The sequence below is a fragment of the Ammodytes marinus genome, assembly GCF_949987685.1.
Source record: "Ammodytes marinus genome assembly, chromosome: 6".
Classification (NCBI taxonomy): domain Eukaryota; kingdom Metazoa; phylum Chordata; class Actinopteri; order Uranoscopiformes; family Ammodytidae; genus Ammodytes; species Ammodytes marinus.
The window spans coordinates 33,711,782-33,737,112 of record NC_137235.1 but is presented as its reverse complement, the minus strand read 5'-3'; the positions used below and the strand labels follow the sequence as shown (position 1 = coordinate 33,737,112).

The 25,331-nt window shown below is 41.7% G+C and overlaps 1 protein-coding gene across 1 annotated transcript; it reads left to right on the top strand.

Moving 5' to 3' along the window:
- The first annotated feature begins 42 nt into the window (after nucleotides 1-42).
- LOC307251722 (sarcalumenin) lies at nucleotides 43-20,462 on the top strand. The gene is made up of 8 exons (XM_080029126.1): nucleotides 43-115; nucleotides 11,480-12,610; nucleotides 13,742-13,843; nucleotides 14,679-14,774; nucleotides 17,202-17,318; nucleotides 17,640-17,873; nucleotides 18,296-18,645; nucleotides 19,061-20,462. The coding sequence occupies exons 1-8, from the start codon at nucleotides 58-60 to the stop codon at nucleotides 19,559-19,561; spliced, it is 2,589 nt and encodes an 862-aa protein (XP_079885252.1). The 5' UTR covers nucleotides 43-57; the 3' UTR covers nucleotides 19,562-20,462.
- Nucleotides 20,463-25,331: the final 4,869 nt, after the last annotated feature.

The window sequence follows — 25,331 nt, the reverse complement described above, 5'->3', positions numbered from 1 at the left end:
TAGCCAGAGCAGTATATATAGCCGGGGGAGATGAGCAGAAGGCCCTTGGCAGCCAAAATGAAGTCTCTGCTGCCTCTGTGCTGCTTGCTCTCTTTGCTGGCCCTTTCTGCTGCAGGTACGGTGGAGGGCAACAGGGGGTTAGTGGGAAATATTTCAGAATTGTTAGCGCTGTTGGGATGCATTTAAGCTGCTGTGTTATAGGTGAAATGTAAATATAGAGCTCGATAGCTACATATGTATCTGTTCTGTGTCCTTAAGCATGCCATAGGTTGTATGAGAAGAAGGAAGAGGTTCAAATAAAGCATGTTTTTTGGTTGAATTATTTGATCTAACATGCAACTAAATGCATTCAGCGTATTAACAATGGATTGATCATTTTGATTCCTGACAGTTTTAAAGTAAATAGCAAAGGAAGTCAATGTGAGAATTGATTCTTCATGCTTGTGTCTTTCACGTGTGCAGCGTTTGTGTTTAATAGTCTCTGTTGCCGTGGAGGGGAAAGAAATCCACCTTTCCTGTATTCCCAATGTAGCAAGAGCTGGGTTGAAATATACAGTACATCTCAAGCTTTGACAGACATCTACACCCACAACAGCATATGTTAACCCAGGCTGATTGGGCAGGGAAAAGAGTGCTGTTCTGTGCTGTTGTCGTGGTGCGGTGAGAACTTAGCATTTGAGTTGGTGCAAAAAGAAGAAGCCAGGGCCTGTAGGTTTGACACACCGGCTGATGGTAACCCTACTGTCTGCTGCTTCTCCTCTCTGCCTTGGGGAGGAACACAGTGACAGGACTGGCACAGTGACTTGAACTCACACTCTGCTGCTGCCAGAGCAAAAGCCTGACTGAAATGATTAGTTTCCCCAAATGGACCTATTTGGGTTTGACTCTTCAAGGTGGTTGAATGCTTGTGTATTCACTCACCCCCATCAGAGCTCACGTGAGGATCTTGGCGCCTGGCGGTTTACAGGCTTACCTTTTTACTTCCATGTTAACGGTATGAAATCATGTTTAACCTGAGCAAACTGTAAAAATATGGCTAATGATACATTATTAAAAAGCATAGGCTTGTATACATCAAAGTTGTTGCTCAGCATCTTTTAGTGACTATATTGTGATTTTACATGCTTGCTTAAAGTTGAAGAAGAGGATACCCTTGTCCCGTCCTTGCACCGGTTCATTTTGGCCTCTACGAGTTGCCGTAGTCAGGTGTCAGGCATCAGTCAGACAAAGTCACCAGATACTGTGGTCACCATGCCATGCAGTGATATGCGTCTCTGTAAGACTCAGGAATGCACACTCATCTACATCATGGGTAGACACACACACACACACACACACACACACACACACACACACACACAGAGAGAGAGATTTGCTCAGGTACACAACCCTCATGGAGACCCATCAATGAGTACATTTTAGCTGTAGACTTGGAGTGTATCTGTACTGTACAAATACACTCCACTTCTACATCTTAAATGGATAAGGCTTCAGTGCTCTCACCCTGCATCTGTCTGCTGAGCTGCTAATCTGTCATTGCAGTCAGCAGGGTCCGTGTTTAGGGGATGTCCCAGCTAAAACAGGCATGAGAGAGCACAGCAGAGGGCATGTAGGACCAAAGTTCAGTAGCTAAACAGCTGCACTCTTTGGCGTTACATTACAAGTAAGGAGGAATCAAATACCATTGAAAAAGTAGTGACAGCAGAAGTTCGCAACACCCCCATCCTCACATTTAGATTTTGGGGGATTTGTCAAAAATGGCATGCACTAACACCATGTGAATGTTTCAGGTTTATTAGCAAGAGGGAGAAAATGTGCACACTTAGGTGTTGTTGGTACAGTAATGATAACTAAAGGGTAGCGCAGATCAAGAAATTGGAAAGTACATGGCTTACATTTCTCTAAATAGCCTTAAAGGGGATAATGAAAATCTGACTTTTTTCAGTGTTTGTGCTCCTACTGATTGAATATTTGGTGTCCCTTTTTCAGCCCCCAAAATCAAGTTTGTTTTGGGATGTTGATGTCAGAAAATGTGTGAATCGGCATGCTGTTCAAATGAGTGTGCTGCAACACTCTTCAGCTCATTAGCATATTACACCCCCCCCCATGTGTAGCTCCAAATGAGACGCCAGGGCCTCCGCAGCACCTGGGTGACTTGCAGTGAACACTCCCACCTGTATCTGGCCAATCAGAGCAGACTTGGCTATTCCGAACAGGGGTTCAGATACTAAATACGGAGCATTTCAGACTGAGTATGAAAAATGCTGGAATTAGGTGAAGAAATGGGCATGGTGAGGAGTACATTTTTTTTTAACAATAAACCATGAATAAACTCGTTTAATTGACACCAAAAACTCACATTTGAACCCAAAAATAAACATAGTATGTGCCCTTTAATTAATAAGTATTGATGCTTGGTCGGATGCTAATGTTAGTTATTTAAATGAGACCGTTTGTGTGCACTTTTGTTTTTAGATGTCTGTAAAGAATAACAGCTCATCACTTATCAAGGCTTTAATCCTTCGAGTTCCACAGTAAGGAGGGTGCTTGTCATCAGTACTTGTCCTGCTGACGCATATATCGTTCTTGGACTTCAAAGAAACACTGAGTCATTCACAGTCGCACACTGTTTCCGGGGAATGTGAGCGACAACAGCGCAGCAGAGTCGCAAACCGGCCTCATGACAATCACAGGAAGGAGAGGGGGCCGCCACGCTCCCTGAAAATAGGAGTGGAATCAACCCTCCTTCTTTTCACCCTCTGACTCATTGTGGGACTATTTCTGTCTCAAAGATGTACCATCCATCCAGCACCCAGGCACCTGTCTCACTCCGTCCCCCCTCGACACTGTGCTCTGCCCAGGCTATGCTGCAGCAACAGCATGGTGGGGTGGGGACCATCAGAGAAGCACATTAGACTAAATGTAATGGTGCTATAGGCAGACAAAAGATTTATAAACCCTGAATAAATAATGTGCTGTTTTCACACTCTGACCCACAACCAAATTAACTACATAAACGTAGGCCTATATGAACCATAAGCTGTTAGGATTCCTCTTTATCCTCTTTAAAGCTCCCATATTATACACTTTTCGGTACTATTATACACCATATTATATGGTCTTAGTGGTCCCTAATACGTTTTTCTTTAATTGTTTGCTGAAAAAAACTTTCAGATAATTTATTGTACTATGCTGATGTTCAGCTAATCTCACAATGGCCTATTTTTTAAAAAGAGCTGCAGCTCCCCTCGTAAATATACAATCTTTGAGCTGCCCCCGCCCCCTGTCCGGAAGCGAAGCTAGATACGCCTCGCCCTCTGTCTGTCAGGGCCGTGGACCAATAAGAAATAGGGGTGTGGGCTGCACAGTGGAAGCTTCTGGCTTTCCAGTTTGTGAGGTCAGAAAAGGGGAAAATTCTGACTGGAGTATATTGGGGGGGAGGGGTGGGGGTTTCAGAAAGGGGGAGAGTGAGAACAGGAGAGATTGTTATTTTTTAAAATATTTTGGCAGTCTCTAGGCACACCGTGGACCCATGGATATGTTAGAACACATTTAAAAAGTGCATTTAGCATAATATGTGACCTTTAAATCCTCTATTCAAAACGTCACGTCAATCAACCCACTGGTCGTTGAGATATTTCAGTCCAAGTGATGGGCCGACCAACCAACAGAACCACAGTGCCATCCCAGCCACGTTGCTGTAGTGATTTAAAAAACAGGAAACTTCTAGGGAAACTGCTTTGAAGGGTTTACCCAAATAATTCAGTGATGCAGTGTTGTGTGTATTGGTCTGCTCAAGAGTCCACTCTTTATAATGTTAATCTTCACAAAAGATGTCTTAGATCTCCGGCTTTTTATTTTCCCTTTGCATTCTGTCTCCCCCTAGGTCACATCTTTTTCATCTCTTTAACTGCATTAACTTTAATTTAATTTAACCATTGCAGGCCACTATATCACAGCAGCAAATGATCAATCTACTTTATCTTCAAAACTATGTGGGGTCATACAGTGTGGAGAAGATTCAGCAGACTCACTTCAGATTGTGCCTTTTGGTAACATTATTTAATTGTTATAGATTTGAAGTATTGTGCTCATTTAACACTTACTGTAAGAATAAAGCATTTACTATGCAGTTCTAGTGGAGGGGGATTTGTTTACAGGTGCATAACCTTCAGTCAGTTTACAAAACTATATTGTATATATTTTCTCTCCATATAATTCTTAGTGTTGAATAATTCTATCATCATAAATCAAAACTTAATTATTTTAAGGAACCAGGAACCCCAAACATACGACTTGAATATGTTTATCAACCAAACTGTGGGCCCTGATGCTGTCAACAACAGTGAAACATGTAACTTTTCAGGAAGCTTTCTCACTTCAAACACTGTTCCAGAGATCACATTTTCCTGTGAGAAAAGTTAGTTTATTCAGTGATGAAAATATACCTTAGAAAATGTACATCTCTGAAACCCTAACTATGAAAAGTTACATAGTGCACCTTTTAACCTACGTCATAAGGTGCCAAAATATTTTCATAAACCACTCAATTCATTTAATTAACAAAATCCGGAAACAAAATCCCCCAGCCTTTAGCACATTTACCTTTTCATTTTAACTTCAACAAACCAGTAAATGGTCCCTATAGGGAATGGCAATGTTATTTAGGCCTAATGTCACTTCACTTTGGCAAGCCATCTTCAACAACGCACTTAGCTATCTTGGCTCCTGCTGCTGTTCATGTTACAAAGCAGACGATGCTGTGGCACTATGTCTTTGGACAACACCCAAAACCTGGCCATGGCTCTATCCGAGCAGCATCCAAGCTTCCAGTAATGGACTCGCCAAGCATTGGGATATCCATTGGTTTGACTTCAATATTACAATTACAATAGTTAAAAACATGCCATGACCACATTCTTCTCACCTTGGCTTTTGCTTGGACTTGGAATGAGACTTGGAAAATCGTCACTTTTGGCAAAAGTCAAGAGCAAAACTATCACCACAATGCAAGAAACATTATGGAACATATCGTCTTCTTCTTCTTCCCAGTTTGCACAGTGTGGAATGTAAACTTAAAGCTCCCATATTATACACTTTTCGGTACTATTATACACCATATTATATGGTCTTAGTGGTCCCTAATACGTTTTTCTTTAATTGTTTGCTGAAAAAAACTTTCAGATAATTTATTGTACTATGCTGATGTTCAGCTAATCTCACAATGGCCTATTTTTTAAAAAGAGCTGCAGCTCCCCTCGTAAATATACAATCTTTGAGCTGCCCCCGCCCCCTGTCCGGAAGCGAAGCTAGATACGCCTCGCCCTCTGTCTGTCAGGGCCGTGGACCAATAAGAAATAGGGGTGTGGGCTGCACAGTGGAAGCTTCTGGCTTTCCAGTTTGTGAGGTCAGAAAAGGGGAAAATTCTGACTGGAGTATATTGGGGGGGAGGGGTGGGGGTTTCAGAAAGGGGGAGAGTGAGAACAGGAGAGATTGTTATTTTTTAAAATATTTTGGCAGTCTCTAGGCACACCGTGGACCCATGGATATGTTAGAACACATTTAAAAAGTGCATTTAGCATAATATGTGACCTTTAATGTTCTCTGGTCACTAGCACTGACAATCCCCTCAGAAGGCCATAAGCTAACAAAGATTCCAAATACAGGAGTTGACAAGCAGCATCATGAGAACCAAAGTGTTTGATGTATGATTCAGGGACTTTGAATAGAGGCATAGAAGCCGTCATGGAGGACAGTGCAGGACAAAGAGAGTACATAAAGAGTCCTGTTATATAGCAAGATGAGCAAGTGGGCCTTCCATCAAGCCTTAAATATATCTTGAGTCAGAAGCAGCTAGTTGGTGGACTCGGCTTCAAGGCTTTTACACTGATACTTTCACATCCATAGCCTTTTTAAAACCAGCCTAAATCAATTTGGTGATCCTCCGCACAAGTCTAACTAATGAAACTAACGAGGGTTCTGTTAAGGGAGCCATTGTTTAGTTTGTAATTGTTTTTATTCATTTTACCAGTGCTTCTCTTTACTACAATGAAACAAACGCATGATGCTTCTCTTTTCTTGTTGACTATTTATTTTTTTTAGATATTTTTTTGGCATTTTTATGCTTTATTGACAGAGTTGAAATGGGGCAGAGAGGGGAATGCAGAGAACGACCGCGGGCTGGAATCGAACCCGGGTCCGCTGCTGGCCGAGGCCCTACCAACCGAGCTAAGGGCGCCCCCTCTGTTGACTCACTTCTGATTTGTTTTTTTCAGCTAAAGACATAACATAATAACATAATCGTTTTAGTGGCTAACTTATTAAAAGTGTCACATTGCAATGTCACAAAATAACTTGATGCATGATGAAACTACTTGAAGCAGCTATAAGGAACATACAACTGAAATGTGTCTCTCGTAGTGATGAACCTGCATATAATTATTACCCAAATCTGCAGCTCCCTTCAGCTTTTAGTTAGCTTTTAGCTTGTAGTTTCAGCGCACTGTTTAGCTGTCCGGCTCAGTTTAAGTCCAGCTCACTACTTTACTGTTTTAGATTTAATCTTATCACTCATTACGTTTCTTTCGTTTAACTCTCCCTGAGGTTTCTCAATTTTTTAAAATCCCGATTAAAGGGTTTTTTACTGGGAGTTTTTTCTCAGTCGAGCTAAGGGTCTAAAAGGCAGGGTGTCGTATTGTATGGAATGTAAAGCCCACTGAGACAAATGTCTATTTGTGATATTGGGCTATACAAATAAAACTGATTTGATTTGATTTGATTTTTCCCCCACTGCAACCGGCAGCTTTTTTCAGTGAAAACACTTCATGAACAATTCATAGTAGGCCTACATGTACCTGCTCAGCACTAAATGACAGACAAACAAAGCTAACGACTAGCTTGAGATTCAGCAGCTAAAGTGACATATATTTCTCCCGGGTGAGTGGAGAACAGAAAAAAAGAGCTAAAAGAGAGTGAATATTGGAATGATATTTGGTAAGGGTAGAAGAGTATCTTAAACTTTCATCCCATATGCTAGATTTGTCCTTAGCATTAGCCTGTTAGTTAATGAATCACATCTAGATCTAGAGGCCTTACGCATGTGTAAAACCCGTGACAGCTGCCTACAGCTATTAGTCTTCATCCCCACACACTGAGCCCATCTCGTAACATGATCTGTACACATTCATTTAGCTGCCTCATATCACACTGTGTTCCTCAGACTTAAGACTCACATGCAGTTATAATTAATTAGAGGTCATGGTCTTTTTGCTATTTATACACTGTGGTTTTGAGGAGTATCTAATGTACATGATGTCTGTGCTGTAATAGAGAGGGAGTCCCCTGTTTAATCTGTGATTGTTTTGAAGCCGTAGCAACTGTTGTGTTTTGTATAATGCCGAGGGGATGGCAATGTCTGTTGTGATCTGGCCTTTGTGTGAGAGGAGGTTGTGAATGTCCTGTTGTGTATTTTATTGGCCGGAAAGAGAGAGAGGTATAGAGAGATTCAGATACCATCTATGGCCTGGCTTTGAAGGAAACATTACGTATATGAGCATGACACAGGGTGCTAACTTGTAAAAAATATAAATGCACAGATATTTTCAGCATAAAGAGGTGCTGACAGAATATGACAAATGATCGAAGCGGATGTTCCGCAGAGCAAAAAGTCACAGGGCCTTTTCAACATGGTCCTGCCGCTGACTGTGATTTTAAATAAAGGTCCTATACACAAAATGTAATTGTTAGTATTTTGTATTTGAGCATAGTTTTTTTTAGAATGCATTTTCTGTGTTCTTTTCTGACCAGCAAAATATTGCAGTTCTGGAGAAACGATTCTATTTGTTTTAAGGTTCTTGCTTTTAATTATTTTTGAAGGATGTTAAATAAAGTAGAAGCAAAAGATTCGGAACAAATTATTGTGTCAGGCTAAAGCCAAAATGACCACATGTTTTTGCTTGGTCATCAGCTTACAGATATACATACAGTTTCAGTATAGTTTCAACAGAAAACAGACGCACATTTAAAGTTTATTTTTCTAATTTAAATAACATTGTGTTTCGTAACCTTAACATTAATTGAGTATAACCATTATTGGGTAATAGGGAAGATTATCATCTTAAATGTTTGCAAGAAAATAATGGTAACACTTTATATTAATGGTACATGAATCACAATGAATTCATGTCTGAATGAATGCATGAAAAAGCATGAATTCATTCATTAGTACTTGATGAACTATCAGTAAGTCATGGTATCTCATGCATGATGTAATGCATGAACAACATAATCAATGCACCAGCTAAGGTATGTTAATCATCATGATCCCTGAGCTATTACCAATGATCATGTCTGACTAGTCACACCAATAGACGTGTGTTTTGTCAAATACCAAGTGTTGACTTCATCATGTTTGTGGACGTTCAAAATAAAGAGATGACTTACAATTTCAAGGTAGAATGAAATGGTTTGAATAAGACAAACCAGGTTAACTCTTTATTTGAAGGGGCCACAAACATGATTAAGTCATGAACAATGAATGCATAGTTCATCATGATTACAAAACTGGTATTTAAAAAAAGTAAAAACACATGTGTATTTGTGAGACTAGTCAGACATGATCATCAGTAATAACTCATAGATCATGATGATTGACATAACTTAGCTGATGGATTAATTGATGTATTGGTCCTGTGTTCAATCATGCGTGAGATACAATAAATCCCAGTGAATTACTGATAGTTCATGAAGTACTACATGGATGAATTGATGCATTTTCATGCATCAATTCAGACATGAATTCATGGTGATTCATGTGACATTAATATAAAGTGTTACCAAAATAAATAATACACCAGTGTTTTGAGCCGTGAAAAGGCAGCTCCTTCATGATGTGTTGTCATGGAAATTAATATTAACTAGAACTGCAAGCAGTTGTGAACGGGGGCCAAGCCTCCCACGCGACTCTGGATCGGGCGTCGTCGTCCGCGGCGCCGGCCCCTCGCTTCACGGAATCCGGGGATGTAAAGTTTTTGAATGTGGGATGTTTGGTTTGGGAGTTATAGACCAAAAGGCAAAAATAATGGCAGAGAAAGATGCTCAAGTGTGTTTTTGGCGCCCCCTTTTGGAGCAATTTAAGGAAAAAGTAGAACCAGCCTGAGAACCATAGGACAAACACATGTGTGAAGTTTGGTGTTAATAGGATAAATCGTTTTGGATTTAGGAGCAGTTTGGTACAAGGTAGCTAATGTGCAAATCTTTAAAGCGCTACCGTTTGGTCTTCCGATGGTCGTAGAAAAATTCTTTACACAACATTTGCTCGTGGGAGTCGGTAGAGCATAATGCTTTTGGTTTCGTCGAAATCGGAGAAAAACTGTAGGAGGAGTGTGTTTTGGTGACTGACACAGTTTTTGCGATGTAGCGAAAGAAAATCCCATATGCAAATGGGCGTGGCCTATCTCAAAAGATGCAGCTGACTTGTGGGCATCTGTGGATATAAAGTGTTTGACTGTGGGATGTTCGGTGTGGAAGTTATAGCCCCAAACGCGTTTTCTTTGCTTTTTGTGGTTTTGACGCCCCCTATGGATGACATTTGCAAAATTACGTTGGGTAGAAAGATGCGGCTCAATGTACCGAAGAAGTGGATGTCAAGTTTTTGAATGTGCGATGTTCGGTTGGGGAGTTATAGCAAAATCAAATTGTCAACCTCTCCATTGTAAAGACACTTATTTGAATTTTCCCATTTTCCCGCCGAAAGACTTAGGAAATGGCGAAAACAGGCAAAAAAATTGAAAAACTCTTTTTTTTAATAAGTCCGGCCCACAAAGGAATTTCTTGCCCATATTTTTTTGATAGACTCAAGTATGCCCCATGATAGTCTCCCTTGAGTTTCAAGAAAATCCCTCTTTTTTTTTTTTTTTACAGATTTTCGCAAATTTTTAAAGCGCTACCGTTTGGTCTTCCGATGGTCGTAGAAGAATTATTTGACCAACTTTTGCTCGTGGGAGTCGGTAGAGCATAATGCTTTTGGTTTGGTCCAAATCGGGCGAAAACTGTAGGAGGAGTATGTTTTGGTGACTGACACAGTTTTTGCGATGTAGCGAAAAATGTATATATACGCAAATGGGCGTGGCCTATCTCAAAAGATGCAGCTGACTTGTGGGCATCTGTGGATATAGAGTTTTTGACTGTCGGACTTTCGGTGTGGAAGTTATAGCCCCAAACGTGTTTTTCTGCTGTTGGAGCGCCACCTAGTGGCCGGGATGTCTAAATTTTTTGTCTGCGTACGTACCATGGACCTGGATAAGCCATGCAAGTGGCATGTCCCAACCCTTTACGGTTTGGGCTGCAGCACCACTTTTACGCATGGAAGAATAAGAATAAAGAATAAAGAATAAAGAATAATCCCAGCAAAAACAATAGGGTTCCCTGCCCCGCAGGGCTTGGGAACCGCGTTGCTCTGCAAAACGCGGTCCCAGCCCTTCTCGGGCTTGGCCCCCTAATTATATTAAAACATGGCAAAAGTAGTGAATTTATACAATGACAATATATACCACTTTCTATTTAAAGCCAGTGTCCACTCAGCTGTCTTCATTTAGATTGTCTTCACAACTGTCCACAGTATGTCAGCCTCAAATAGTCCGTTCTTTAGTGTCGCCATTCAAGGACCTGAAATCTGAGTCTTAAATGCTGGAGGTGTCGAACATTTGATCTACTATGTTCTTGCACAGTGAATGACTGAGCACTGGTGAAGCACTGGCTTAAAAGACAAAGGTGACTGCTCTCCTTTTACACTGTGCAGTCTGATTGCTTAGAACCCGATGTGTTTGTTTTGTTTTGTGTTTTTTAGCCTTATGGATGCAGCAAACAACTTTCTTAACTTTTTTCTCCACCAGACTACAATAGCTAATAAGTGAAATATTACAGGTCTCATTGTTGTGCATGTGTTAGGCTAAATGAAAAAACCAAGCGAATTATAGTTATTTCTGAATATTTTACTAATGATGACTATAAGATCAATGTTTTTCATTAGTATTTGTGTAAACTCCCGAACACTAGGGGGTGCTGTATGTGTAAGGCTAAGGCTGGCCACAGTTAAATGAAGTTTATGCCAGCAATGACAGGTGTTGCTGATTGTCTGAGGCAAACAGTGTGCTTTATTGTGTTCGACTATCGTCTTTTTGTTGTTGTAATTTGTTTTTTGGAAGACTTATTGGAAGTCAAGACTCACAACCTAGATAATAAACACAGTTTGATACTGTATATGGTATTGGCAAGCTGACAAATTGTAAAACTCAGCGCATGTCTAAACAATCCAGTACCAATCAGCAGCCAGTTGCTATTAAAGTGTGGGACTTAGTCACTACGACAATGATCTTATTTGCCTTGGTGTAAAACAGCTCTATCATTATAACCTTAAATGCGTTTGGAAAGAAGCACCCGACCACAGAGTAAACTTTCTATGATCCCCAATTTCCTTTAGATCTCCTGGAAGGCTCTTCCATCCATGATGAGGAGCTTCTGGTGCATCTCAAGCTCCAGCAGCCCGAGGGTGACCTCTTCTCCTGTGGATGTGACGCAACGGAGGAGCACGCCAGCCTGAGCACATCCAACGACACCCCAGCCCCGGAGAGGACCATATGCCAGCCCTGCGCCAAACCCACGTCTTCTTCAGATGACCAAGAAGAGCCAGCTTCTGCCCCAGAGCACGAAGAGGAAGAGGACGAGGAAGTAGCTCCTGCAGAGGAGGATGCTCCCACTGAGGTGACGAGTGATGGAGGAGGAGAGCAGGAGGAGGCAGGAGAAGATGAGGTGACATCTGGTGAGGAGGCTGAGGCAGAGCCTGCAGAGGAGGAGGAGGATGAGTCGGTAGCTGAGGAGCTTCCACCATCTGAGGAGCAGGATGAAGTAGCTGAGGTAGAGGAAGAGGAAACCGTGGAAGCAGAGGAGGAGTTATCCCACGAGGAAGAGGAAGTGAATGAACCTCAGGAAGAAGATGCAGAAGAGGAAGAAGACGCTGCCGAAGTTGAAGAAACCGTTGAGGAGCATGATGAGGAAACACAAGATGATACAGAGGAGACAGCTGAGGAGGCTGTAGAGGAGAAGGAGGAGGAGGAGGAGGAGGTTGCAGTGGCTGAATCTGAACCAGAAACGGAACCGGCAGAGCTTCCTGAAACAGTTTCTGAACCCGAGGAAACAGAACCAGAAGAGATTGCAGAATCTCAAGCCGAACCGGAGGCCATTTCAGAGCCTGAAACAGGAGCAGAGGTGGCTGAGGAGCTCCAAGTGGTTTCAGAACCAGAGATGGCTGCGGAGCCAGAGCCCCAAGTGGTTTTGGAAGCTGAGGTGACTTCAGAGCCCGAGATGGAAGTGGTTGCACAGCCGGAGCCTGAAGTCCTTTCAGAGCCGGAGACCACTCCAGAGCCTGAACCAGAAGCAGAGGTTGCTCCTGAAGTGGAGCCAGAGCCTGTTGTGGAGGAGATCACACAAGAATCCGTAGAAGCTGTAGAAGAGGAACCCATGGTCACAACAGTGGAGGAGGCAACTGTTGAAGTCGAGGAAGTGACAGTGGAGGAGGTGGCCGCAGAGGAGCCCGCACAGGCTGTAACCAAAGGTACAAACAGATAACACCATGGGTTTATGGCATGTCTTAGGTCTAACGTTCATGTAGGATTTTTATCTCCTGCCATCCGGAAGGGCAAGCTGAAGCAGAGGGCAGTGAAAATAAATATTTTCACTGACAACAGAGGCCAATGTCTTGCCTTCGTTCTGTCAGACAGTCCAGGCTGCAGGGATCCTATTACAGTAAATCTGTCCCCCGTCCTATCGGTGCATCTGTAATTAAGGAAGCATGCCATTAGATGGTGTCTGGGTGTTGACACCTGCTATAAATGACGATGGCAGTCTTAAAAGAGTTTACCATATCTTGCTCTGACCCCATCACTTATTCTGTCCATCACTTACTGGCCCATTACGTGTCTTTGGAGGTTGTTGAAAATTATTTTTATATCCTATATAATGATTTCATCAAATTCAGGAATACATTTCTAAGCTTTATCTTAGACAGCAAGAAAAAAGTGGAAATATCATAAAAACCATTTAAAATTCATGAACTCCAGCAGCATTTGGAAACTTAACACCGATGTAGCTGTTGTTTATTGTAAATACTCACTAATGAGACATCCTGGAAATGAACCATGCCACCTATTAATTGTCCACACATTATTTAGATCATGTAAAAAATTCCTTAATAGAAATTGCTACATAAATGATAAGATTCTTGTTTTACCGGCCATTCAATTGAGAAGGGTCATGGAATGACAGCAAAGCTCTCTGTCTTCCTTTCTCTATCCGGCATGTTGTATAGAATATGACACTGTGTACAGCCAAAGGGGAATTAGCAACAACCTCTGGTACGGAAATAAACAAACCAAAATAGCAGAGGAAAGGAATAGATGGACAGATGGATGGACAACAGCATGATATAACAGTTGGGCCTGTACTAACTATTCACCTGGGGGGAGCACATTCATTTTGTAACGATGTCAGCTGAGTTTTCACTAATTATCTTTGAAAGCTTTAGTGGATATAAAATGGTGGTTCATTTCACGAATACAAAACTGTTATCAATTGTCAGTGTATGCCGTAGAAAACAGCAATGTTGATTCCCAACGTTCCAGCTGTATGTCAGAGCTTTTGACCTTTTGACTGTCTGTCTCCAATGTGATTCTCAATTCTCAATCAGAGCGTAAGGAAAAAAAGGCAGCAGGCCCAGAGCCGAGGGACATCTCCCACATTGAGAACACACTGCGATTGGCCCATACTGAACCCTCAGCAGAGTTCTCAGGTAAGGAACAAAGACATCTCAGACATACTGACGTAAGCCAATAATTAAAGGTCATAAAGAAGTGAAATGCTAGCCTCGCTCCCACCAGCACATTCCTATAAACATAAAAATATACAATCAAACATACACGTACACAAACAGTGTAACCCACATACTACTGATGAAAAATTGGATGTTGAATGATAACATTGCAGGGCTGCCCAGCGTTTCAAATGTCTTTCAGACCTTTGCAGCAGAAACGCCCGAAGTTCAGTCTTGAAACGAGAATGCAGCTGAATGTTTACAGTTAGTTTGTCAATGGAAAAGAAAAACAGATGTGTTTGCATGTGAATGAGAGGAAGTTTGAGACAATTTGGGGGGGCTTTTCTGCTGAAACTACTCTGAAAATTGTTTCATGATGTCTAGGTCCCCAGGGCAGTTGGGTGTGTGTGTGTGTGTGTGTGTGTGTGTGTGTGTGTGTGTGTGTGTGTGTGTGTGTGAATGTGAATGTGTGTACTCTATGTATACTTGCAAGCATGTGTGTGTATGCGTGTGAGCGTGCAGACACGTCTCAGTTCAAAAGTGTGTAACTCAGTCCTCGGCATGAAAGCCTCTCTGTTCTCTTGAAGCAGATTGGTTGGTTTCAGAGAGGGCCAGAGAGTGCTGCAGCGGAGCCAGCCTCCTAATCACTTTGGCTCGATTCAATCAACTTTACGAGGGCGATTCATCATCTACTGCCAAAGCAATTGTTGTAATCAGTAATGCTCCTGAGAACATTAATAACACTCTCGTCCAAAACGCCTTGCCGCCGTTACATCCCAATTACCTCCCACTTTCTCTCATTCTCTCTCTCTAGCTGCTATGAAGAAGCTGCTGAATATCTACCACACTGCCATCAGGCCAATGGAGCAAGCCTTCAAGTACAACGAGCTGAGGCAGCATGAAGTCACAGGTAAACCAGCTTCCTGTTGGAGATAAAAACACCTGAAATAAAAACAGCATGTACAGTAGCATCAACGGTAGTTTATTTTTTTGCACAAGCATGTCTGAAAAGGCTTTACAGGTAAACATCAGACGCTTTTATTGTCATCTTATGACTTTAACTTTGGCTCAGGTTAGATAAAAACATTTAATAAAAGTATGATCATCTGTATTTTACAGTGGCTTGCAAAAGTATTCATACCCCTTGAGATTTTCCACATTTTGTCACGTTACAACCACACACATACATTTATTTTATTGGGATTTTATGTGATGGACAGTGGAGCATAATTGTGAAGTGGAATGAAAATTAAACATGTTTTTCAATTTTTTTTATGAATAAAAATCTGAAAAATGTGGCGTACATAAGTATTCAGCCCCCCTGAGTCAATACGTTGTAGAACCACCTATCGCTGCAATTACAGCTCCAAGTCTATTGGGGTATTTCTCTACCAGCTTTGTCCATCTACAGACTGACATTTTTGCCCATTCTTCTTTGCAAAATAATTTGATCTTCAGATTAAGCGTCAGATTGGATGGAAAGTGTCTGTGAACAGCAATTTTCAAGTCTTTCCAGATATTCTCAATTGTTTTTAGGTCTGGACTTTGACTAGGCCATTTGGCTCCATCCATCTTCCCATCAACTCTAACCAGCTTCCTAACACTGAAAACTAACACTGCACATTACGCTGAACACACCATCCCTACCGTGAAACATGGTGGTGGCAGCATCATGCTGTGGGGGTCCTTTTCTTCAGCGGGGACGGAGCCGAATACAGGACAGAAAAACATGCTAGAGAACTTGAGACTGGGTGGAGGTTCACCTTCAAGGAGGACTACTACCCTAAACATACAGCCATATCTACAATGGAATGTCATTGTGAATGTGTTAGAATGGCCCAGTCAAAGTCCAGACCTAAAAACAATTGAGAATACCTGGAAAGAATTGAAAATTGCTGTTCACAGACGCTTTCCATCCAATCTGACGGTGAATCTGAAGCTTGGGCTATTTTGCATTGAATGGGCAAAAATGCCAGTCTGTAGATGTACAAAGCCGGTAGAGACATAACCATATAGACTTGGAGCTGTAATTGCAGCGATAGGTGGTTCTACAACGTATTGACTCAGGGGGCTGAATACTTTTGCACGCCATACTTTTCAGTTTTTTTTATTTATAAAATAAATTGTAAATCATATTTAATTTTCATTCCACTTCACAAGTATGCGCCACTTTGTGTTGGTCTATCACATGACATCCCAATAAAATAAATGTACGTGTGTGGTTTTAACTTGACAAAATGTGTAAAATCTCAAGGGGGATGAATACTTTTTCAAGCCACTGTATATCCTGTGACAGTGTGTTGTGAGTGTTAGTCTTCAACCACTCTGCATCATGGTACACGCATACAGTGCTTATTTATGTATTATTTTCATTTACCAACAAGTAAACCACCTCACAACTATTGACTGCCTTTATCAGTCCATCACACAATACAGCACACGGTTTGCTCAGAAACTTAGAAGCTTAGCACAAACAAAAGTCAGGGCTAAGAAGAAATAGAGCCAGGACCTGACATTATTCAAGCCAGGCACTCGGAGACACACAATAAGGACTCTGTCTGCTGAAAATGAAAGGGAACGTTGTACGGGCCAGACTCCCTACAACTTTGTTCCATTGCACTTGATGGCAGGGACTACTATTAATGCAGAGGAACACAGTGAAGAATTCATGCAGCGCCATGTGCTTCTGGGACCCCTGGTGGTGCAGCGTGGAAAGACATGTACAATGTGCTCATTACAGTTCATTTCAATCTGCAATTCCCCCTGCATTCCAATCCCCATACTTCCACACTATTTAGTTCGCCAGAAAAAGATTCAGGATGTCCCAATACATGCACGTCAATTGTAGTATGCTGAAAATACATAAATGCCCCACTAACTCCAATAGCATTTTGGAGTATTCGTCTTTATTCTTGACATTTCTCGTGATGAATGACAAAAAATCTTCCTTATTTGATTTTTTTCTCTCCTGTGACCCTAAAACTCTTCTGTACTTTAGTATGTAGTGTAGTAAAAAGAAAAAGGATGTGATTTGGAACACAGGGTCAATGTAATTTTGTTATTTCTTAGTATAAGGTTTAACCTTTTTCTGCTCCCCATATTCATGCAAAATGTCTCCGCTTTCTTCAAAAGACTACGAACATGAAGTGCATGTGTGGGCTGTTACATAAATATCATGTTCATTAAAATAGAAGCCTTGTAGATACAACTTGCTAGATTACAACTTTGTAGATACAAAGTGGCAACCTGAAAGGAAGCTTAATGATACTGCACCTTTTTTTCCTACATGTTCTAGCTCTCAATCATTCTTGTTCTGTCTTTGTCATGACCTGTGCAGATGGTGAGATCACCTCAAAGCCCATGGTTTTGTTCCTGGGACCGTGGAGTGTCGGCAAGTCCTCCATGATCAACTACCTGCTGGGTCTTCACGGCACCTCGCAGAGCCTCTACACAGGTACACACCTGATTGTTTGTAGCAAGATAACAGACACAGCTAGTATTGATTGTTAACAACTTTAAATCACTGGATTAGAGATGGAGATCCTTTATTATATTATAATGAATAACAAGTATATACTGTATGTATAAGTTATTATTAAGTTAGACCTTTTCGTGTGCACTGGTCGAACCACAATTTGCTACTTAAAGCGCTTTGGATAAAAGTGCTATATAAACGTAGCCAATTACAAATTTACCAACAAACTGCTAAAGAATAAGCTTAAACCCACCTAAAAAATAAATGTGCTACATCATTTCCAAAACATCTCTCCAACAGGCGCGGAGCCCACCACCTCAGAGTACACAGTCATAATGCACGGGGAGAAGCCTCGGACCGTAGAGGGCCTTGTTATGGCAGCAGACAGCTCACGCTCTTTCTCGCCCCTGGAAAAGTTCGGCCAAGGCTTCCTGGAGCGGCTGGTGGGCTACGAGATGCCCCACAAGCTGCTGGAGAGGGTCACCTTCGTCGACACACCCGGCATCATCGAGAACCGCAAGCAGCAAGAGAGAGGTAAGCGTTCATTGTATAATTCATATTACATCAAATCTGCAGATACAACATACATTTTCTTTTGAAAGTTTCATCATCATGCCAAAAAGTGTTCCCTACCAGAATGGACAATCTTCTGATATGGTGTCTATGAAAACAAAGATTTCAAGAGACACTGCAGGCAAAAACATTGTTTTATCTAAATCTGAGTTTTGGGGATATTTTGCTTCATTTACATGTCTTCTTGCATACCAGTATAAATAAAAAGTCCAAAATTTACATTTAGGTCTTTATTTCACTTTACCCAGTCTGTGTGTGTTTGTATAGTTCTCCTATACAACCATCTCTAACAGCCATTACATCAAGAAAGATAGTTAGACAACCTTTGAACACTTCACAGAGCTAAAACGTTATCTGTTGGTGTACTGTCTCTCCTCCCTCAGGTTACCCGTACAACGAGGTGTGCCAGTGGTTCATCGATCGAGCTGACCTGATCTTCCTGGTTTTCGACCCCACCAAGCTGGACGTGGGCATGGAGCTGGAGATGCTCTTCAAGCAGATGAAGGGCCGCGAGTCCCAGATCCGCCTCATCCTCAACAAAGCGGACAGTCTCACCACCCAGGACCTGATGAGGGTCTACGGAGCCCTGTTCTGGAGCATGGCACCCCTGGTCAACGTGACAGAGCCTCCCCGGGTGTACGTCAGCTCCTTCTGGCCTCAGGACTACGCAGCAGACACCAGCCGAGAGCTCTTCATGAGGGAGGAAACCTCTCTGCTAGAGGACCTCAACCAGGTACCACTTGACTTGTTCTTGTTGAGATAGGGATTCCTTGGGTTTAGAGGCACACAAATGGATTTGGTATTTGCTTCATTAAGGCGAGACACTGCAGTTGAATAGAGTAAAGATTTTAACTTGGATATCATCATGACAATTTTCCAGTTGATGAGTAACATTAAAAAAAAAATAAGAAATGTTCAATAATTGCTAATGTTGCAATATCTAATTAAATATGCATACATTTGCATCTTATTAAAAAACTAAATCCTTGATTTTGGATGAAGCCAGAGTTAAAATATTTATATAATTTTTCATAAATTAGTGTCTAAAGTTTTCACAGATCTCCCTCTCAATTTTCCCTATTCTTTCGGTCTGTTTCATTCTTTCATAATTTAATTATTTCTCTCTCCCTCTGTCTTCCCCTCTGCAGGTTATTGAGAATCAGTTGGAGAACAAAATCGCTTTCATCCGCCAGCATGCCATCCGTGTGCGCATCCATGCCCTGCTGGTGGACCGTTACCTCCAGACCTACCATGACAAGCTGGGCTGGTTCAGCGACCCCACAGAGGTCTTCCAAGACATCGTCAACGACCCAGACAAGTACTACATCTTCAAATCCATCCTGGCCAAAACCAACGTCAGCAAGTTCGACCTGCCCAACAAGGAGGCCTACCAGGACTTCTTTGGCGTGAACCCGGTTTCCACCTTCAAGCAGCTCTCCTCCCACTGCAGCTGGACGGGCGGCTGTCTGCTGGAGAAGATAGAGAGGGCCATCTCGCACGAGCTCCCGGCTCTGCTCAGCAGCGTCAGCAAGGCCTCTAACGCCCCCGCCCCGGTGAAGGCTGCGCCGGCACCTCCACCACCCCTCCCAGGCACCTGTGAGGGTCCCGGGTGTGAAGAGAAACCCAAGAATCGCTGGAGGAAGCAGTGAGAGGCAGGAGAAGAGGAGAGTTACCAGAGAAGGAACTGAAAAGGCAGATGGCGAATAATGACTATGGGGAGACTGAGCGGGGAGAGAGAACGAGAGCTGAAAATGTGCAAAGATGTACAAAGCAGAGCCGGTTCACAATAGCTCTCGTGTACACATTGTGACATTTATGACACCCTTCTGGTATTAAATAAAAATTTAGAAAAGTTGGCTTTTAGTCAACTTTCCAATCTGAGGCCTTTGCTGTCTGAAATTGTGATGAATGTCCGTAGCCTAGAACACATTTACAAAACATCACAGACGTCTATTGTCCTATTTAACCTTTCATGTAAGTGAAATCTGAGAATGATTCTTGTTTTGTTTCTTGCAGTTTTTCAACTTTGTACATTATTTATTCAAGGTCTTTTATTCAGAGAAAGATGCTGGCAGTGAATTTACTTTAATGTGCCGTGATACAGTAGATGCTGTCAGTCTTTTGTCTGTTGTTGCAAAGTGTGAGGATTCAGTCAAACTGCTATGCTGTGTTTTCACAGTTAAACCAGGGTAGGTCATTGTCATGTTGGTGGCTCATATTTTCAATGGCTGGACAATAAAATAGAAGGATGCTTTCATCGTGTTTTATTAAGCAGTGATTCAACAATGTTTAGTCACTGTACTGTATACTGTACTGTAATTCTATCTCTGTATCATTCTGTAATAACTTAATTATACAAATAAGTATTATTTACCATTTCTCAGTGTTGTACTGAGACTGAATTGACTGAAAACATCCAGGGTAATCATTGTCATGTAAGCGTGTATCTAATGCCTTCGTGGCCTTTTCAGAACTCTAAATTGTTGCTAGTTTTACCTCAACACGGCTGCATGCCACATGGGCATTTCCTTTAAAAAATGTAATCTTTTAGGCCTGTTTGTAATTGTCATTCTTTTGAGTGATTTCTTTTGAATAAACAAAGAAAAATCTGCTGGTTTGGTTTCCTTTGTGAGGCTACACAAGGCATCACCGATGAAATCTCTCCCACTGAAACAATACATAATTCATATCATTTCGTTATTTAGCTGCAAAAGGGGCTTTTGGAATATGGGCCAAACACAGACTTAAATCAACAGCTCTCAACCAGAGAAACTGCAGCTTCAGAATGAAATATTGATGTGCATACATGACCTTATTGTATGATTCAGAAACACAATTTTCACAAACTCATTCACTCAGCTGTTTAAACACCTGGGTGAGCATATACAAAGACAAACAGAAACCCGTTAATAATAAAAAAAAATAAAAAGGCCTTTTCTGATAGCTGTTGGTTATTTATAGCCTGTAGTGACCAAAAAAGCCACCAGGAGGCGCCTCCATTTAAAAAGTTAATCAGAATCAAAGACTATCAGGTCTTGTTAATAAAGTATCATATAAAAGTGAATGTAGAAAGTAGAAACAAATCATGAAATGGGAGTCCATTCCAGCATTCAGATTTGCAAATTTATTTTTATTTTTTAACTAGTATTTAATATTAGTATTTCCTGCGCCACTGTGCATGCACACCACACAAGTGCAAGTTGTTGAAAGTGGCGACAAAAGGGCAGAGCAGCAAACCCATATGACCTGCACTGGCTTTGTGTCCGTTTACGTTTTTGTATGAGAGCTGAATTCCAATACAGCACTTTTTTTTCACTTTTGTACACCTTATACTGGTATTGTGCTAATGTTTTATTTGTTACCAGAAATGAAGGCACCTGGTTCTTATGTGTTTTTAGTGTTCAAAGATGTCATGTGAGAAAGAAAGAAATACTGTACATGATTTAAATGAATTACATTTAATACAGCACTGTCACTTGTGCTGATGTTATGTTACAATTTCCAAGAGGAGAGAGTTATACCATGGCTGTTTGTTCACAAGGCATAAAATTAAATAGTATTAGATAATTATTTAAATTAAATTTTAATTATTTTACTCTTTCTTGTGTATTTCTACTTGATACTGAATCGATATCGAAGCATTTCAATCAATATCGAATCGATATCGAATCGTGACTTAATGAATTGAAATCGAATCGAAACGTGAGATTCTTGACAATACCCAGCCCTAGTTCCACACCTCTCATCCGTTGTCTACATTTCAAAATTGTTAGGTGAATTAAACAGACTCAATAAAGTGAAAATACATGGTAATTGAGTGTGATACAATAAACAGCAGTGCATACAACAATGATTCATATGTACTTTCTTAATATAAATTCTGCTAAAACATTTTCTTTTTAAAGGCTAGCCCTCCCATAGTCAAATGGAAACTTCCTCTGAGGTGCACAGTAACTTGAAGTCATTATTCAGTAGGCTATATAAATAAAATATAAATGTATGTACATTTAAATATAAATTTATTTCCATTCATCCATTTTCCTCTGTTGGGTCTAAATAATGGATGGGTGAATAATTGTCCCTTTAACCTTTTTTTTAGAGTTTAGTCAAGAGTAGAACATGGGATTTGTGAATGCCTTTGGATTCGATTGTGTAACCTGCACGGCAGTCTGTAATTTTAACTGATACTTGATTTGGATATATTATAAAAAAAATGTTTTGTTTGAATACATTAATATATAAAATGCGATAAAATAAACCGCACGAAAGTCAGGTATGAAGTTCTACTGGAATCCATGTGTTTGGTTGAGTCATGCTAGTAGAGGCTAAACCATACAGAGTAAAACAGGCAAACACTGACAGTGCTAACATGTCATCGATTGAAGACAGTAAAATATTTACCATGTTAGTTAAGCGTGTAAGCTAAAATTAGCTTATTCGCGTCAACCAATAGGTGAGGCCGATGGGAATGTCATTAGTTTTGCAGGTATTTAGTCATAAAACAAAGTGCTGGAAGAATTCAGGGATACCCATATTTACAATTCATTTTGAGATACATGAATGTGTCTACCAAACTTCATGGCAATTCATCTGATACTTGTAGAGTCATCTCACCCATCATGTCACTAGCATACTACATATGTCTGGAAACCAGGAATGTCTGTACCTAATTCTGTGTCAATGCATGTAGTAGATGCTTTACAGGATAAATGAATACTTTGACCAGCTGGTGGCGCTAGAGGAAAAGTAACGTGATCACCAAAGTCATCTTGATTCCTCCTCAAGACCCCATGAATACCATTGATGGAAAAACATCTGATAGTGGTTGAAATATTTCTGTCTGCTCCAAAGTGGTGGAATGACCAACCGACTACGCCATAAAGCAGTGATGTCCTACACATATTGCAGTTTTGCGTTTCAAAGCCAAAGAGTGTTAAGTTTAGCTGACTTGTCACCATATTTAAGCGAGCTCTTCTGCTCTTTAATACTTTAAGAAAATCTGCAGCTGTCTTTTGTTAAGTCCCCACAGTGGTCAATCAAATATCACATCAACCCCACCAGAATGACAGCAAAGCATGTCATGGATACAACTGTTATAAATGTTATGTTACACATGTAGTATGCATGCTAATATGTCCAGGCTCATATTCTGTGTATAGTCTGTGTTTGTCGAGTTGACACGCAATGCTCCAAGGTTTAAGGCACAATGTTAACACAGACTTATCAGTTTGGCTTTATCAACTCTACAAACAACAGGCCTCTCTTGTATGCTCTCGAGCATAAGCAGGCACACTCCGCCACCCACATGCCATGCGCGCGCGCACGCACGCACACACACAGTCAAATGATAAATCAAATCTTACCTGCTTTATTGGATTCAAAGTTTAAACATTATGGCTTCTTCAAAGGAACACACACACACACACACACACACACACACACACACACACACACACACACACACACACACACACACACACACACACACACACACACACACACACACACACACACACACACACACACACACACACACACACACACACACACACACACACACACACACACACACACACACACACACACACACACACACACACACACACACACACACACACACACACACACACACACACACACACACACACAGCACTAAAACCCTGTTTTAGGGGTTTTAGTGCTTTAGGATAAACCTTGTTTATCTTCTTGCTATTCACCTGCTGCTCACAATCTCTTGACTTCACTAGTGGCTCTAGCTGAAACTACAGTGTGGTCCATGGAAAGACCAGTAACACATTGTCCATTCATGCTTCCCAAGCACCTTGGGTATTTGATTGCCGACACGCCTTAGACATAAATAGCAAAACGTTTGTGTTTCCTCTGCACAATACGCCCTGAATAATTCTTATTATGTCATGGGTCACCACACAGTGAATCATCCTGCTTTCTTCCACATTGTATTACCTTTCTTCAGTAGGCCTACAGCCCTACTTCTCCTTGGAGGTTAGAGGAATACTTCACCCATATGCAACTGGCGATCTATCATTATAAGCTCGCTATTATAATATAATGAGTTAGGTTTTTCTTCCCCCAGTCTTTCCTCAGTCTTCCCTTGGTCCAGCTGTCCTGTTAATCCTAACGCTACATTTTTACTAGTTTCATGTGACACTAGTAAAATGTAGGGTTAGACAATGAGACCATAAAACACTCTTTCTGCCTTTTCTCAGGATAGGATGAACCGATTTTTTTTAATTTTTTGCACATTTATACTACATAGGATCTAAGAGTTCAATACACCTTCATATTCCCGGTAAACTAGGTCTTTAAAGTTTGCAAGACGACAAGTTCCTTTCTTACCTCTTTATTGTTTGTGTTCTGTGTTATGATAGCTCAAAGGTCGGACCCAAAAGCAGAACAGACTCCAGGTAGTCAGTAAGAACAATGTTTATTTAAGGCAGGCTGGCTGGACACTGGACGGCAGATTAGCGTGGCGAGCTGAGGCAAGTGGACATCCGGAAATCCGCAGGCAGGCGGGCAGGAAAGACGAACAGCGGAGGCAACTGGCACGGAAGGCCGGGTGACCATCAATGAGACGGGGGGGGTGGTGGGACGACGGTAGGCGGGCACAACTCACTAGCAGTCACTGGCTTAAGCTGGGAGACGTGAAACGTGGGGTGAATCCTGAGGGACTGGGGAAGCTTAAGGCGAATGGCAGCAGAGTTAATGACCCTATCGACCTCAAATGGCCCAATGTACCGGGGAGAAAGCTTCTTGGACTCGACACTAAGGGGAATGTCCCAGGAGCTAAGCCAAACCTTTTGGCCAGGTACATACACGGGAGCAGGGATCTGCCGCCGATCAGCCAACCTCTGATTCTGTTCCCTAGTACGCAGGAGGGCTGCTCTGGAATCCCTCCAGATCCTGCAGATCCTACGCACGTTGTGCTGAACAGAAGGCACGGCGATCTCGATCTCCTGAGTGGGAAAGAGAGGTGGTAAGTAACCCAGAGACGCTTCAAAAGGTGTCATACCAGTAGCAGCCGACGTCAGGGAGTTGTGAGAGTATTCAACCCAGGTGAGATGTGAGCTCCACGACGCTGGGTTGTGAGCGCAGATGCATCTCAGAACCGTCTCCAGGTCCTGATTAGCCCTCTCGGTCTGGCCATTGGACTGGGGATGATGACCGGAGGAAAGACTGACGGAGGCCCCCAACGCCTGGCAAAACGCTTTCCACACTTGAGAGGTGAACTGAGGCCCTCGATCCGAGACAATGTCCAGGGGAATCCCATGGATCCGGAACACATGGTTAACCACCAGCTCAGCAGTCTCTGCAGCCGAGGGCAGTTTGGGAAGGGCCACGAAATGCACCGCCTTGGAAAAACGATCCACAATAGTTAGGATAGTGTCATTACCTTCAGAC